General features: G+C 39.3%; 1 protein-coding gene across 1 annotated transcript in view; it reads right to left on the bottom strand.

Annotated features, from left to right (window-relative positions):
* The window catches only part of wdpcp (WD repeat containing planar cell polarity effector), an 87,679-nt gene that overhangs the window by 4,666 nt on the left and 66,238 nt on the right, over positions 1 to 16,775 (bottom strand). Inside the window, exons 15-17 of the mRNA XM_061745002.1 lie at positions 13,459 to 13,558; positions 4,057 to 4,168; positions 10 to 101 (exon numbers count right to left, since the gene is read on the bottom strand). Coding sequence (XP_061600986.1) covers positions 10 to 101; positions 4,057 to 4,168; positions 13,459 to 13,558 — 304 coding nt within the window. The remainder of the gene's footprint in view (positions 1 to 9; positions 102 to 4,056; positions 4,169 to 13,458; positions 13,559 to 16,775) is intronic.

The following is a 16,775-nucleotide window of genomic DNA, read 5'->3' as shown; positions in this document are numbered from 1 at the left end:
GCAACACACCTGTTTGTTTGAGGTTCCTGAAAACATCCGGACTGACGGTCACATGTATGGGCTCTGCCTGAGCTATCCTCTGATTGGTCCTTCCATCAGCGCTGTGTAGAAAGAAAGAAGAGTGACACCTGTTGGAAATTCATCCAGAAAACACAGATTAAACCCCACAATCATGAACTGGATGGCAGGAGACCTGCGCTGGTCCCCTCTGACATGAGCAGCACATCCTTAAGCTGCCATGTTTGATCAGAATCTACACATCCTCCAAAACAGCCTGTCACTGGTTCAGTGTGGGACGTCTGATCATCTCTGACATCCAACACGATGACCAGCATAAAAAAGTGCTCACTTAATAACTGGTAAATCCTGGACCTTCAGGTGCAGCTGAAGGTCCAGAAAAGTGTCTCAATCCCCCACCTTTTCCTTGGAGAGGCTGCCAGAGCCAGCTCCTCTGGAATATGAAAAACTAAAAACTTTACAGATAATTGTTTTGTTTTTAGATTCCTTTTTTTAGTCCACCAGCAGTGGATTAGTTCACTTTGGAAATGTCATATCTGAGCAATAACCTCCCTTCAAGGTGCATCCTTTCTCCAAGGATTCTTTAAAAAAACATGAAGATAACTGGTACATTTCACCAAAAAAAGTCTTACGCCCGTTAGTAAGCCCTACAAGTGTGAATAATAATGTTCTACTTGAAATAAAACAAATCCATCTTGTTTTAAATGTCATAAAGACCATCTTAATGACGCCAAGTTCATATTTATCTGTCAGTACATTACTAAGTAAAAGATGGAAACATGATGGAGCTTTTTCATCTCGGCTACAACTATCAACATTTATCTGTATGTACATAACTTTAATTGGAAACTATTTATTCAACACTCATGTGCTATGATTGATGGACCAGTAGGTGTTGGTTGTTTTACACACCAGTGTTAGTTTTTTTAATCAACGTTTTCATCTCTTTACAGCTTGTGTACTTGTCACCTATAATTCTGCATCACTGACAGATGAAGGGTTTCAACTGATGCAGAAACGTGTCTGGACTGTGAGTTTTGGGTTTAATAAATTGCCCTCACACCACCGAATGCAGGAAGAAACTTCACCGTTTCCTGTTCATGCAAATGCAAAACAAATCCATAAAAACTGAAAATTAAACTGTCAAATATAAAACGTCGCCGTGTTGGTTCCAAGCATCACATTAATTTTGGCCTCCACTAAGGAGAAATGAAAATCACTTCCATTTTTCTTTCTCCACTGACAAAGGAGTACGTGATGAGCAAGACAGGCCAACAGCCATCAAAGGAATGTTGGGATGCTTCCCAGATTTCCGTCTCGTTGTCTCTCACTACTCCGCACACAGAGTCGGATTTAGAGAATGTGGGAATCTGCAAAGAGCCCCCAAACTGCCATTGTGCTCGCCTCCCTCTCCTTCTCTGCTCTTTTCTCAGTGAGCCAAACGGGAAAACGCCCGCGTTAAAATGCCTCCCCTACTCCATCTCAGCTTAGCTGCCACTGGCTCCACATGAGAAACAATGAAACTTCATCGGAGACCAGATTACAAAAAGAAGAGAGGGGTTCAATACGAAAAATCGGTATAAAAGAAGAGGGGGGGGGTTAAATAAGAAAAAAGCAGGGGCTTTGTTTTTTCTTCTCCATGGCCATTATCTTTGGGGAGGTTTGAGGATCTGCTTTCTTAGCTTGCGTCAGCGGTACGGGAGAAGACCTCGGGTAGTACGACCAGGCTTTTGGCTGCCAAATTGCCCTAACCCTCTTTACCGCTCTCTTTTTTTCCCTCTTCTTATTCTTTTTACTGTTTTTAAAAAGAGCTTAGGACACAGCTTCCCTCTCTCTCTCTCTCTCTCTGGTGTCCACCCCCCCCGCCCGACCCAGCTTGTTTAAATTGGCCGATTGGAAGGGATTTGGGATGGATGGAGGGGGCTTAGAGAAACGCAGAGTAGAAGGGGTTAGAGGTTGGGTGTGCAAAGAGTCATCAGTGTTACAGTCAAACAGCCATGAAAAGCCTATGAGGATGAAAAGAACAAGAGCGCCTTTTTTATCTAATGTACACAAATCCCATATAAATACTCCAATATGTTATTTGGGGTATGACAAGGAATCCCCCCCTCACCCCCCAACACACACACACACACACACACCTCCCAATATCCCCTAACAATAATAGAGACATGGATTACTGTAGTTGTGTGACTGCAAAGCAGACGGCTTCAGTGTGTCTTCAGTCACACTGTTTCAACACGTCATTCATGTTGATGATTGTGTTAAACAATCACGCTGAAACAGTGAGTTGGGTCAGTACTCTTGAGGCGGAAAGAGGACTCTCGTGGTGTTATAAATCTGGCTGTGGGTCTGACACTGGGACTGTTAGGAGCGTAAGACCCAGAACTGATGTGGCATTGACATTTGAAGAGTCACAGGGAGGGGAAGCTTACGGGCAGCAGCCTGGTCATTCGGCCACAAATGCTCTCATACATCTCATATGCAGACAATGGTGAACTGCTGTGGGAGAGGATGTGTGACTGGAAGCAACACTGAGGCCTCAGCTAGAAAATATGTCTAGAGGCTTCATTTGTAGTTAGTGGAACTAAATACTTTGTTTGCACAAAATCAATAGTTATTTTAAATAATGATGTGTGAAATCACAATGCTCATATAGAAAATTGTCACCTGAATCTGCAGCTCTGCTCCAAAAACGTTCAAGCTAAAATATCTGTGAGAGCCACAAATACATCACTCTGGTTAATTTCTTAGTGGTTTCAGCGGCTAAAAGAAATGCCAACTGCACTACGTTTGACAGCTGATTTCCCTCAGATGCTGAATATGAAGGCTATTTTCTCAAGAGTTCCAAATATAAAACAAAACAAAACAAAAACAAACCCCGCTAAGAAGCAAAAATTTGTGCTAGGAATTTTCCATTTGCATCTATTTGAGTAAAACAGCCAAAACCTGAGGTGCTTCCCACTATGTTCACACTACAAACCAAACGGGACAGTTCTGAAACAAAGAAGATCTGATCAGACCGTTCACATTCATAACTACAATTGTCTTGTGTCAAACATTTATCTGAAAGCGACAGACTTCTGAAAAGGCATGCATATGCACCAAATGTGTTTCAGCACGCTTCATTTGTATTTGTTTATAAACCGTATTGAAGAGAAGAGTTGATAGAAGCAGGGTACAGACGGGTCAGAACAGAAGTGACGGCAGCTCTTGTCAGCGACATGTACCACGACAGGGCAGGGGAGGCTTGTCCAGGTGTGTATCAAAACATCAAGCAGCAAAAGATTGATTTATCTTGCTAAGCTGTGCATAAATGCAGACATATGCAACCCCCAACCCTGTGGGAATGCACATGACAAAAACAATAACTGCAAAATATTGAAACAACATTGCAGAAATGTAACATGCCTGTCTAACTGTTCCAAAACATAAACTTGCCTTTGCTCTCATTAATTGTATGGTAAAGACGGTAAAAGGTTTTTCTAAAATGATTTTTTCACCCAAATCACATTTGAGTAGGTGTGATTGCACCCGAATCTTGACTGAATCTCTTTTGCAGTAAAACAGGAGTTTGGGTATTATCTTTGCCAATCAAATGAGGATTTCTCCCTGAGAATTTTACGAGTTTGACCTCCATGATTCTTAAGTGACTGGTTAAACGCCATTACATAAACGCTTTAACGAGCAGTGACAAGCTGTTTCCAAGAACGTTGAGTTGTAAGGCCTTGGAAAAAAACACAAGAGATCAAATCACTTGGAATGCAGAACTTAATCTTCTCGAGTTCAATTCATCTTCTGTTTAATTCATAGTTAAAAGGGGCATCTGGACCAGTGTGGTCCAAAGTTTTTGCATGCCACTGTAGGAGATGTATCCTCTTGCCAGATCTGAAGTTATCAAAAGTTTAAAGTAATGGACAGTATCACAATGAAGGAAACAATGAAACAGTAACATGTATCAATCTTACACAAAGAGGTTCAGCATCTGACCGACACAAGCAGGTACGAACATGTGATCACGCTGTACTTATAACTCACCGTGGTGTGAACTTGTCTGAATGTGAAGGGCCGGATGCACTTTGGTTCCTCTCCGTCTGTCTGTCACTGCAGACGGAACCACACACACCACGGTTTCCCCCCAGAAGGTCCTCTTAGACGAAAAACACACAAACACATATATATATTTATATACCTATATACATACAGACATATATATATATATATATATATATATATATATATATATATATATATATATATACATACATACATACACATATATATGTAAATACAACTCATATATGTATGTTAGAGTGAGTAACAGCCAGGAAAAATTAAGACAACAAATCAAACAGTAAAGGAGGATATGCAAACAAAGAAGCCAAGAGGGCTGAGGAGGGATACGAAACAAACGCTGCTTTCCTGCAACGCACACCGGAGCTAACAGGCTTTCAACATAACGCTAAAGAAAAGATAGAAAGGCAGTGAGGAGGTGGAGAAGTGGATCTTCAGATAAAGCTCCCATCTCTGCCCGTTGAAAGGCCCTGCAGTCACATCAGCCTTTGTGAGGGGGAGACACGACGATCAGCAAACCAAGTCGGCTTCTCCTCTTGGCACTCGAGAGAATAAGGAGATAGAGAGGAAGAGAAAGAGGCCTTCCTTCGCACTTGTTTGCCACTCTGTCTGTCCCAGCGACGTATCAATCCAAATCAGCACACTTGTCTGCCAGACAACTATAAGCGATTTCCAAAGGCGTTATGAAAAGACCATTTCTAAGCTGAGATCCGTGTTCTTCATTGTGCATCTATGTGTGCGTACAAGCGACAGCAGAGTCTCTGTTTATTGGGATTTACAATAGAGGCACATAAACATGAAGATGCGGGAATATGGCGTCCTCACCCAAGTCTAACAGCGACATCCACTCCATTTGCCTTTTAAGCTTTTTTTTTTTAAAGAAAATATGTGACATACCATCCAAACAACAGGGAGAGACATGTTATCTCCAGTGTTTCTTCTTTTAAATGGAAATCAGCTCACTTCCATGATTTATTTTCTTTTTAAAGCAAAATGAAAAGAGGCAGGGTGGTAATGTCCTAGATTAGCTGTTTTTAACTGTTCCTGATGAAAAGTCTATTTTCTGTCCTACCAGTCAGGTTATTCTAGTTGAAGCAGGTGTACAGTTCAAGCCTGAGGTTATAACTCACATGCAAACCAGCAAAACATTGTCAACTATTAGTCTGAGCCCCAAGGCCTTTTGAAAAAGAAGCAAGACTTTTAAAACCCAACAGTGTCCTAGGAAAATTAAATCTGCTCATGTAAACCCATTGTTTCTTAAAAACTAGAAAACATTGAATAACCATTTGTGAATTAAAACATTCAACATTTACTATAAATTGCTGACTTTGTGAAAATGTTCATCAATATAAAAAAGGAAACCATGTTACATCATGACAAATAGCTACAGATAGCTGGATATTCTAACATCTGGACAAGTAAAAAAAAAAAAAAAAAGAAGAAAACAAAAACAAGTAAAAATACAATATTAAAAGACCAAAACTAAAGCCCTCAAATCTACAATGAGAGGTTATTTATTCTTTTGTCAGTTGACGCAGAAGACTGAGACCACATTTATAAGGTACATCCAGCAGCTGCCTTACTTAGCAATTAGCCTGGGAACAAGTGGACACACATGTGTCCAATAATATTCACCGCAGTGTGTAAAAACTGACTAAACTAACTAAAAATCTCTCTATTCCATGTATTTGCCTTCCCAAAGATGAAGAGTATAAGCAGGACATTGCAATGATAAATGTTCCCCTACCCAGGAGCATTCACCCCCTGCTCTAGAAGAGCAGCTGAGAGGCTGCGTTTAGTGGTATAATGATGTTAAACTGTCCGTTTAAACACGTTATCCATTCATCTCTGTGGTTCTACCCTTGAACACTCTTGGAAAATCTCCACATCCAGATGCTTCAATAACTTCTACTGTACATGCTCTTGTGAATCCAAATGAGCTATTCAGAGCTCCATCTTGAACCTATTGGCCCTCCTTTTCTTCAGATTTAAGATGGAATTATACTTCTACAAAGATAAATGTAAATGTCTTTTGAAGGCGTGTTATGTTGGACTGTAACGGAAGCCAACATGCACACCTCCAAAGTACATTGTGGATACCCCCACACTGACTTACGGGATGGATGTGCCAACTCCTTCACTTGGCTTCAGAGCAGATAAGAAAGAATTGTATATGATATGCAAAAGCAACTCAAGCTCTGTATAACCTCTGCGCGTGTTCTCAGTGAAGTGTTTAAGCCTATAAAGATGTTCTTTGATCGCTGAGTATTGTAAAATGGCCAAAGGAACATAAAGGTAGGGGCTTTAAAGAATAAATGACTGAAATAAACCTACAAAAAAACAAGCTTATTGCTTGTTCAAACTTTCCTCGAAGGATAATGATTTTACTAAGTTAAAAACACAATCTGATTAAGGATGACAACCTGTTACACTGACAAAAAAGAAAAAAACCTTGTAGACACAAAGACAGACAGGCAGACAGACAGACAGACAGACAGACAGAGGGAGAGGAAAGAAAGAAAACAACTATACTATTCAGTGAGGCATTCAGATTTTCAGGGTAATAATTACATCATCATCTAGCCTGCCCATCTTTATCAGCATCCAATTTTAACTTCAAACCATGTAGTCTTCCCTCCATATTAGAAATGGGAAATCTAAATCTTTGATGATATTTTTTTGCTTAGCTATGTACAGGAAATCCTTATCAGCAATAATATAATGAATTTAATTGAGAGATCTTGATCATATCGATGTTCTTTTTTAACCAATTTTTTGTATTTATTTTTTTAAATCTGAATTTGGACATTCTGATTTCACACTTGTTATTAAATGCATCAGCATAGCACTAAAAGCTGCAAATATATATATTAGTTCAAGTAATAACTACTATGACAAATAATTTATATAAAGGAAGCTGGGTATAAATGTATATTGATTGAGGAACTTCTTAATGCACCCTTGTTTGAATTGTTTTTTTTATGAATTGTTTGATATTATGTTATTAATTATATTATTTATTTTTCTAATTTAGTGGCTTTACATGTGTTTTGTTGCAAATGCTGTCATTGTTTTGCTTTTTTTCTGTGTGTTAGTTTATTCATTTATTTGTTCAGATGTTTGAAATAAAGATGCCAATACAAAATAATGCTATAAAGTTCATGGGGTCTTTATAAAAGGAATTATAACATAGTTTGAAACAGCCAGCTAATTGTTACAAGTTTCTAGTACATGATTTACCAAATCTAGACATGCCCAATGAATGAGTCGTGGCAAGAATATGCATCAAAGAGGGATGAGTGGAAACTGTCAGTGGTTAAAGTGTACAAAAGGAAAATGATGGTATTTAAGAATAAAATGACTAATCAAGTATTTTTGAGTCAGTTACTGTAGGTATGTACTGGTGTGAGCTCCCAAGCTCAAAATACTCCCTCACATGTTATAAGAGGGTAATTGAGTTTACTTTGTGTCCAAGATATATTTGCATGGAAGTGCAAAGCTGCGGGGAAGATTTCAAATAGTGGAATCAATCACTCAACAAAAATCAGTTGTTAAAAAGTGATCTGTGAGTACTGAAGGGTGAGCAGCTGTACTGTATTTATGAGGTACCGGTACTTTGGGCAAAACACTAGCCTGATCAGACACATCTAGCAGTACATCTAGATTTCTAGGCTACGAAAACATGTTATAGACATTTAATTTAAACCTTAGTAAACTGTATTAACTTTAGAAGAATATGACACAATGTGTCTACTTGAATGACAAAATAAATATAGAACAGCAACATGAGTGTAAAGTAACAGTGGGTTAGCTGTGTTAGGATGTTAGAGGTTTAGATGTTTTGGAGGAGTTGAGCCATCAAAAGATTCTTAATATTGAAGAGGGAAATAAAAACAGTCTGAATAAAGACTGCTTTGTTTGTCAGGACGGCAATGCAAGATGTTATTTCTGAGAAGAGTGCAATGGTGAAAAAGGAGAATCAAGTTTGCGGTTGTCATTCTTGGCTTTAAGAAAGGCAGCACCTGCCAAATTGTGCACCAGGCAATCAGTTTTCATTTTAGCAGGCTGTGAATTTCCTGATTTTTTTTGTTACCAGTAGTGTTGCACAAGTGATGCAAAAAAAGGAAAAACTGGATGAAAGACTGCAAGCAGCCATCTGTAGAAGTAATGAACAACTCAACAGAGTACAATTCGTATGATGTTCTTCTTATATGACTCTCTTATATGACTCTCTTTAGTGCCATTTCTCTAGTGAACCTGTGACATTTTCTCAGCAGGGGCCTCCATTGTTAAGAATGAATGTTGGAGTGAGCTGTCGATGCTTCAAGCATCATTATGATGGTCATGTTGCTGTGATGGTGTCATGTCTGCTTAATCAAAACATAGCAAAGATTACCCTGGAATAATTTTCTGTAAGTATGGATCCAGGTTTGAAGGTAACATTCCAGATGTGTCCATGCAGTATTAAAGAGAAAGAATCAAGCTGGTTAGTTAGAAATATGGTAAAAAAAAAAAAAAAAAAAGTGGAAAACTAAATCAGGCCTCAAAATCAACCAAGCATCTCATAATGTACTTATGTACTTTTAATAAGTACTTCTTATGTTCAGTATTTATAAAATGTAACTGACATAGTAGTATTGACATAGTAGTACAAAAAACATTTTCTTAAAACTGTAAAAATGTTTTTTGTGTTATGTTGTGTTATGTGTCTTTACATGCAACACATTGCCTCAGTAACGAGAGGTACCTAAAAAGTTCATTTCAGGTTTCAGGGTCCACGCCACATAAACAAAACAGGCAGCTTTAAGTTTAACAGTTTCAAATGACAAAAGGTCAGTATATGTGATTCTCCCAATGCTCTGCTTCTCAGGTCAGACCAAACTACACACTTAGGGCCCGATTTACTAAGATCCTAAATAAAGAGTACTAAATTGCGTGTGCACTGAAAAAGTTTGTGCGTGCTGTTGTTGTGTGTTTTGCGGGTGATCAACTAAGATTGCGTGCGCAATTGATAACAGGTGCAAACAGCAGTATTTAAATGAGGTGTTGCGCGTCTTACGGTTTGCGGCGCAAACTTTGCGCCGTGGAGAGTGGATGGAAAGCAGGATAGGTATAGTCGCAAGCGCAAAATTAAATTTGACGAGTTGGAGTTATAGAGATATTAGTGGAAGAGGCAAATTGTTGTATTCAGCACCCCTGCCGTGAAAAGCACCCCCTCGTATATTCAATGATAAGTAGACCAAGAAAAAAAACAACACACTGACACTTCAATATATTTATATATACACACTCACACAAACACATACTTAGGAGTTTATATTATATATATTTACAAATATTATGGAAGACAACACAGTAAGCAGGCTATTAATTAATGACATCAATAACCATTCACCCGATTTTTTTTTTTTTACCCGAATCCATGAGCGCATTTAAACATGAATCATTAACACAAAACTGGACGCTAAACAGAACATGGACAACAGAACATGAACAGAACACGGAATGAGAATATCATTTTTGTCAGACGAGGGGGTGCTTTTCACGGCAGGGGTGCATACGGCACAACACCGGGGTATGACTGCAGAACAAGTATAGGCGCACAATGAGAAACACTTTTTTCTCCATGAAAACATGTGATTTATTTATTATCACAAATAAAAAAATGAATGTGCCTCCTGTGGCAACCTTTTGCTGAATAATACTCGATTTAACATTCAAATAAAATATTTCTCCTTTTGCATGTGGAGATTAGCACCTTCCTTTCGAACGTATTAAATACAGACGCAATCACAATCCCCGCAATAACTTTCAGGCTTGGTAAATCTCATTGCGTGTGGTAAATGGAGCAATTTGCATCTTTCCCTCCCAGTATTTAGCGATTTCTGGCGGGTACGCCCCATATTGATTATTCATCAGGGCAAAAGTACTAAATGGATTGCGTGTGCTATTTTACGCATTTGAGAGACGCAGTCCTCTTTTTACGCTGTTAGTAGATCAGCTGGCACTTTGGTTTGCGGGTGCTGTCAAGTTTGCACACGTTTTTACACACGCAAACCTTTAGTAAATCGGGCCCTTATAGTACACGTGCACAAACACAGCGTTCAGAAGACTGTGCTTATCCTGTGAACAAATTAATGTTAACGGATACATTTATTGAGTTCAAACAAAAGATTTCACAAAAGGATGTGACTGATGACAGTCCGTGTGGAAGAACCAACACGACGACTACCGCTGTTTTCTGTAATATTGGCTTCTAACTATTATTGTAACAGTTACTATCAGTTAGTAATGCTGTTTTGGACGTGCCCCTCCACTGACGGAGGGGTCGCCACAGCGGGACTTCATAAACATAGATTTGGCATATGTTTTACGCTGGATGTCCTTCCTGATGCAACCCTGCAAGCACAGGGAGAACAGCACACAGGTGGGAATAGAACCGGCCTTCGACCTTCTGACTGGGAGGCTGCTGCTGACGCCAGATAAAAGTAAAATACTGCATCAAGTTCACTGTACTAGGTGGTACACAATTGCTTCATTCAAACACGACATAATCATAAAGAAAATATGTATTAGAGAATAAATGTTATTATTTAATAACATTCAATCAAACACTTAAGTTCACATTAGTAAAGCAGTTGTTCGGCCCCTTCAGTGGTAAGACTAAAAACTGCTTTTGGCTATGTACTCAGCTCCTGCTAATGATACACGTGTGAGAGTGTGTGTGCACCATGCCAAGGGCTGTGTGTGTGTGTGTGTGTGTGTGTGTGTGTGTGTGTGTGTGTGTGTGTGTGTGTGTGTGTGTGTGTGTGTGTGTGTGTGTGTGTGTGTGTGTGTGTGTGTGTGTGTGTGTGTGTGTGTGTGTGTGTGTGTGCATGCATGCAAAGTGAAACACCTGTTCACTGGAGCCCTCAGCTTGAAGCGGGCCAGTCATTATTAACGACCTCCCTTTTATGTCTGTTAACATGCTTTGTCTGCTTGTGTGCATGTTGACCCACCATTTGACAACAAACACGCACATGGATGCACACACGCATAAACGCACGAACAAACACTTAAAGAAAGGTGTCAGCTTAGCGCTCATCAGCGCTGACTGTGACACAGTGCCAATGCCCTCCAAACACGCTCAGTAACGCAGCACTCTGACGACTATTTTTCTGTTGAGCGACTACACAGACGATTTGGACCAACCGTTCAACTGGTGACGAGATAAGTATTTGCAGCTTGAACAGAGCCAGTGGGTGGCAGCTAACAATTACCATCTGATATTCTCCAATCAAAGAATTACAGCTGCTTGGCACCAGTTTAAAACAATGCAAGCTACATACCTGTTTGCATCATGACCATCGGAGCATCCTACATATTAAATGTTGTCTGCTTTCTTAGCCACTTGTGTTTTGTCCAGTTGTGCCTCAGGTGCATCTTGTTGACACCGGAGAGCGACTTTTAAATGTGAAATCAAATAGCTGGACTTTAATATAATCAGTTTAATGAATTAATCATGGTGTTTATTTATTTAACATTTTGATGTATTGGAACAGCGTTCGCCACTGTGACGTTGTTTCCTATAATGGTGAGTTTGAATATTTCATTCCAAAATACTTCATGCAGAAGGTTCTGCTCTTCATGAGATATGCCTCCTTTTTTTTTCCTTTCCAATGAAACACTTGCTTATAAAAGGAGGGGTTCTCTACAATTAAATCATCATTTGTAGGATTAAGAAGGTTTTTTTTAAATACATAAAGATTTAGTAAGATGTAGTAACTTTTCATTTGTTATGACAATTTTCTATGGTATTTACGATAGTTGACTGTCTTATTTTGCAATAAAGGAAAACATAACTGAAGCAAAGCGAGAAGTTAGAAGGTCTGTTCTGGCGGATTGTAAAACCAAGTTGCACAAAGACATTTGAACTATCATATTTTTACATTCTGCACCGTTTCCAATCATTTGCATGAATTTTGTCTGAATATTACTTTAATGGCTTGAAATGGATGTGTTTAATATGCAGTGATGAATCTGACTGTGAAACCAGTGGTTTGTTAGCTTGCTTGTTAACTTGTTTATACCACTCTCTCACAAAGTGCAATTTCTTGCCATAATCTACTCTAGACAGAAACATTTCAATACAGCAGGCTAAAAAAAAGAAAACAAAAATTGAGTATTGCACATTTTTTTGAAGATAACAGATTAAGGGATGAGTTTGCTCGTATGCAAACACACACTTAGTATTTAAGTGCAGAGTTTCAGATTTTAAGTTGTCAAAAAAATTCACTTTTTGTTGTCTTCTTGCGTCATGTTTATTTTTTCTTCCTTAACATGCTCTTTTTTGCCTTCATCCCTCCTTTTCCTGTCTTTCTTCTGTCCCTTCTTTACTCTTTCTCTGCCCTGCTGTTGTCCAAGGGTAGGACACGCTGCAGGTGATGGAGCTAAATCATCGAGGACATAATTAACAGGCTTATGAGGAGGAGAGCGCATGTTACGCATCACATTAGGAATAAAAAGGAAAAAATACATGCAGACAGGCCTCACAGTTACACAAATGCTCATTTTCATTCACAGCCACACACAAGGACGCTCAGCCTCGAGGGTTTGACCTTATACAGTGGAGTTAAATACCTCTCTTGCCTCATTTGGCTGTCTGTTAACACACAAAGACCCTCGCACAGCCTTCTGGTGTGTTTTAAACACCAATGAAGGTCTTATTCGACATGTTCATCTAGTTCCCTCGCAAATTTGAATGTTTTCTGCTCACCCGTCGGCCTTTGAAGCCTCTGTGAGGGTATGTGTGTGTATGTGTTTTTGAGAATGTGTGTGTAATCAGGAACTCTGCTTGATCCCCTCTGGTATGCGCTGATGGGAGTGTTTGTCAAAGGGCAGCAGCAAAGTCTGAAAATAACACAAAAAAAAACAAAAAAACAAAAAAACAAAGAAAAAACTGGGTCTTGGCTGATTTCTTTTCTAATGCAGCAAGTTTCCCAAATTAAATCACAATTTAACGTATTTCATTTGGTTGAAATTATGTTTTTTCTGAGAATTATTCATAGCAGAGTGAGATTTTTTTTTTAACCAATAGTGTAAGGAAAAACTGTAATCTAACTTTAAACACATATGGAACTGATAGACAACCTATTATACATATTTTAGCGAAATGTTTCTCAGTCATAGATGATGCGATTTAATTCTTCTTGGTGTGTTAAATAAAGGTGGAGGCAGAGAAAATATCTGGTCTTAGATGTAAGGAAAGTGTGTCACAGTGCATGAGTTGCTGAGGTTATCAATCACCCACCCCCTGTTTCAGATGTAAGAAGAAATAACAAGTTACATTTGCCGTCCTTTTGGTTGGACATGTGATTATTTTCTTACCGTTGCCTGCAATGGTCATGGCCTCGATTTCATTAGCTTTCCTCTTGGCCACATCCGCTAGCACCAGCTCGCCCTTATCACTGGCAACATAATGGAGGTCCTTTGAAGGTAATGCAAGAAAGAAAGAAACGTGAAAGTTAATCTAAAATGAATCTAGGCTCAGATGACAATAGGGTTTTTTGGGAGGGGTGGGGACGGTATTTTGGAGGAGGAAGAAACACATGAAATGACAGAAAAAAATGAGCTGTTTGAAGCCCGACATCAGAAAGACTGTGGGTTTGTATGAAATGCCGATTCCTCAAAAAACTTTGAAATTGAGTGCTCCTTGCACTTTGAACTATACCCACTCTCTCTCTCTCTCTCACACACACACACACACACACACACACACACACACACACACACACACACACACACACACACACACACACACACACACACACACACACACACACACACACACACACACACACACACACACACACACACACACACACACACACACACACACACACACACTCTGGTTTTGAACTAGGGAGGACGTTATCTGCCACATTTCAAAAGTGGAAGGGAAGATGATGAGGGACTGTTCACCTTTCAGAAACGCTGTTATTCTCTCTTTACAGAGAAACACATCCAACTGAGCATATTACTATATCAGCCAGTGACAATATTGGAAACAGCATGTTTCCGCTGTATCTCTCTGTTTGAGTCTGACATGGCCATAAAAAGAGATAAAATTGTTAAATGATGTCTGAGGGTGTCTGACTTAAAACTCAAGGCTGCCATAAAATCATTAATAACCTCACTGCTTTAAAAATATCTTCCTGTTTCAGCATTAAAAGTAGTGGTTTCAGCCCAGGTTCTGCACATTTGTTTTTGATAAATAGACATAACATAAAACTCTACATTTTCGACTGATTTTGTCTTAAGTTTGTTTGACAGTGATATTAAATTGGTTTTCTGTCCTGTTATAAGAAGTTATTTTCTCTCTTTGTTAAAACTCATTTGCATATTTTTCCTCCTAATTTGTTTAAATTACAGAATTGTACTTTCATGGAAACTATATTAGTATACCTTTTATACTGACAGCAAAAACTGCACAAAATACTGATTAGCATGACATCTTTACATAATCTAACGGTATAAATAGTATGTAACAGTATAATTTAATTTTATCAATTTAATTTATAGTAGTAGTAGTATAGTTTAAAAAGGTATATTCTGTAAGAAATTTGAATATTGTATGACAAGAACGGAATTTTGGATGAAATAAAGACAAAACCGCATTAAAAAGCAGACAGAGAGACACGCTGGAGTTAAAAGCAAAAACTGTACCCCCCTTATAAGGGGTAAATAAATGCAAGAAATAAATGTACAGTATATATTGCAAGGCTTTTACAATCCTTGCTATGCTTGACCTCTTAAACTGAAATTAAAGTGAATCAAGTCGACGTTCTGACACCCAACAAGGGGCTGCTCGGGGTTGCAAGGTTCCCCCGGGGAGAGTGCAGGGCCTGCGGGCCCATCAAAGGCTACAGCGTGTTAAGGAAAGTCTTCCGCCTCAGCGACATCACAGGACATCACCGCCATGACTCAGACCTCAGCATGGATAACCCTCAGCTGGCTAAAGCCAGCCCCCAGCTGAGCTTGCACCCGGCCCTAATACCCCCATATTGTAACCCAGCTTTTGTAGCCCCAGAGGGGGAAAAATGGAAGGGGGTGCCGGTTCCCAGGAGAGACTGGGAGCAGACAGGAATTGAGAAAAGAGAGTGAGGGAGAGTAAAAGAGAATGAGAGAGGGAGAGGTGCTGAAATTGAGGACTATGAATAGGAACAGATTGGGTAATTATAGTGTGGAGCCTGCCCTCCTAGGAGAAGAGTTAGGAGGAAATGTGAAAATGGCTGACAACAAAATGGCCTCAAAAGAACCTAAATCGGCTCCCAGGATTGAGGCGGCTGAATCAGCCCCTGTGAACGAGGACATGGCCCCTCAATTAGATATGAGTTAGAGTTCTTAATTGATAACAAACAGAGCAGCAGACGATTTAACAGGCAAGGTGGAGAGCCGGCACTACACAGGAATGATAGTGAGGTGAAAAGGAAAGACGAGTATTTTGAGAGGGAGAGGGTAAGGAGCCCATGAGGAGGGGGACATCTAGGATAACGAGAGAGGATGAGAGACTGTGTGACAGACAGAAAAGAACAATATGAACATTTGATGCTGGGCTGCTTTATTCCAGCTTAGCCCTTCATAATGCTGTCTGATTCTGGAGAAAAAGACCCAAAGAAAGAATAAGCGACTGAATAAATGTGAAATGAGAGAGAGAGGAGTATCAACCCGACTAAGAAGGGATAACAATAATACTGCATATAAAACCATCAGATATTACACCTCTTATTCCCTGATGCTCAAATGCGACACTAATCTTATTTATATAAGAGCTTTAGGGGTTGCAGCGAGCCAGCTAACTGCACTGATAAAGAGGGCTGTTTCAGCGGGCCGTTTTTTGGGAGTAGAGGGGATGGAGGTAGTGGACACTCAGAGCCCGATATTGATTGATATTTGGGCTACTTCCAAATAAATAAGGGATTAGGTTAACTGGCACACACCAGAACATTAATGGAAGGGCTCATGTCTGTATGTCTGCAGTCCGACATGCTGGCTGTATTTCCTGTCAAGCAGGATCGATGGGAAAGAGTTATGTCAACTTATGTTTGCAAAACACATGAACATTACGGAGTGATTAAAGTCTAAGTTCATAACCATCTGCAGAATCTGAAATATGCATGCAATGATGGAGAAATGGTCAAATTTTATGACATCTGAAGGCTTAACGATTTAGAAATTTTCAATGCATTCTTAGGGCTATTTCCTGTTTTTGTCTTTGATGTAATACACCTGCCAGGGCATTTATAACAACTACCTTTTATATTTTCCATAGAACGGCAAGTAACTCATTGCATTTGTTGCCAATGCAGTTTATTCAACTGAGAAAAGGGTTCAAATGCAGCCTTTTTTTTATCTCTCTCTTGTGAAAGTTACCTTTAGTTAAGTGTAAGTGGTCCATTTGCCATTTCACAGTTATGTACAACTCATACACCTGTGAACAACAGCTGAACCTATGATCATTTATAAATGTGTGAAATTTCAATAAGTAGGGATTAGTTAATGAGTAGATTATGAGCAAAGCCTTTGCTCTGAGGAACTGGCACAAACTCCTGATGATTACTTCTGAGCTAGACTCATTGCAACAAATGAAAAATATCTAGGTGTCGTAGGATAATCTGCATTTAGCTATTCTTGGAAATACCACA

This window comes from Cololabis saira, chromosome 17, assembly GCF_033807715.1.
Source record: "Cololabis saira isolate AMF1-May2022 chromosome 17, fColSai1.1, whole genome shotgun sequence".
NCBI lineage: Eukaryota > Metazoa > Chordata > Actinopteri > Beloniformes > Belonidae > Cololabis > Cololabis saira.
Note: the sequence above shows the minus strand (reverse complement) of the source record. Positions and strands in the feature narration are given on the sequence as shown.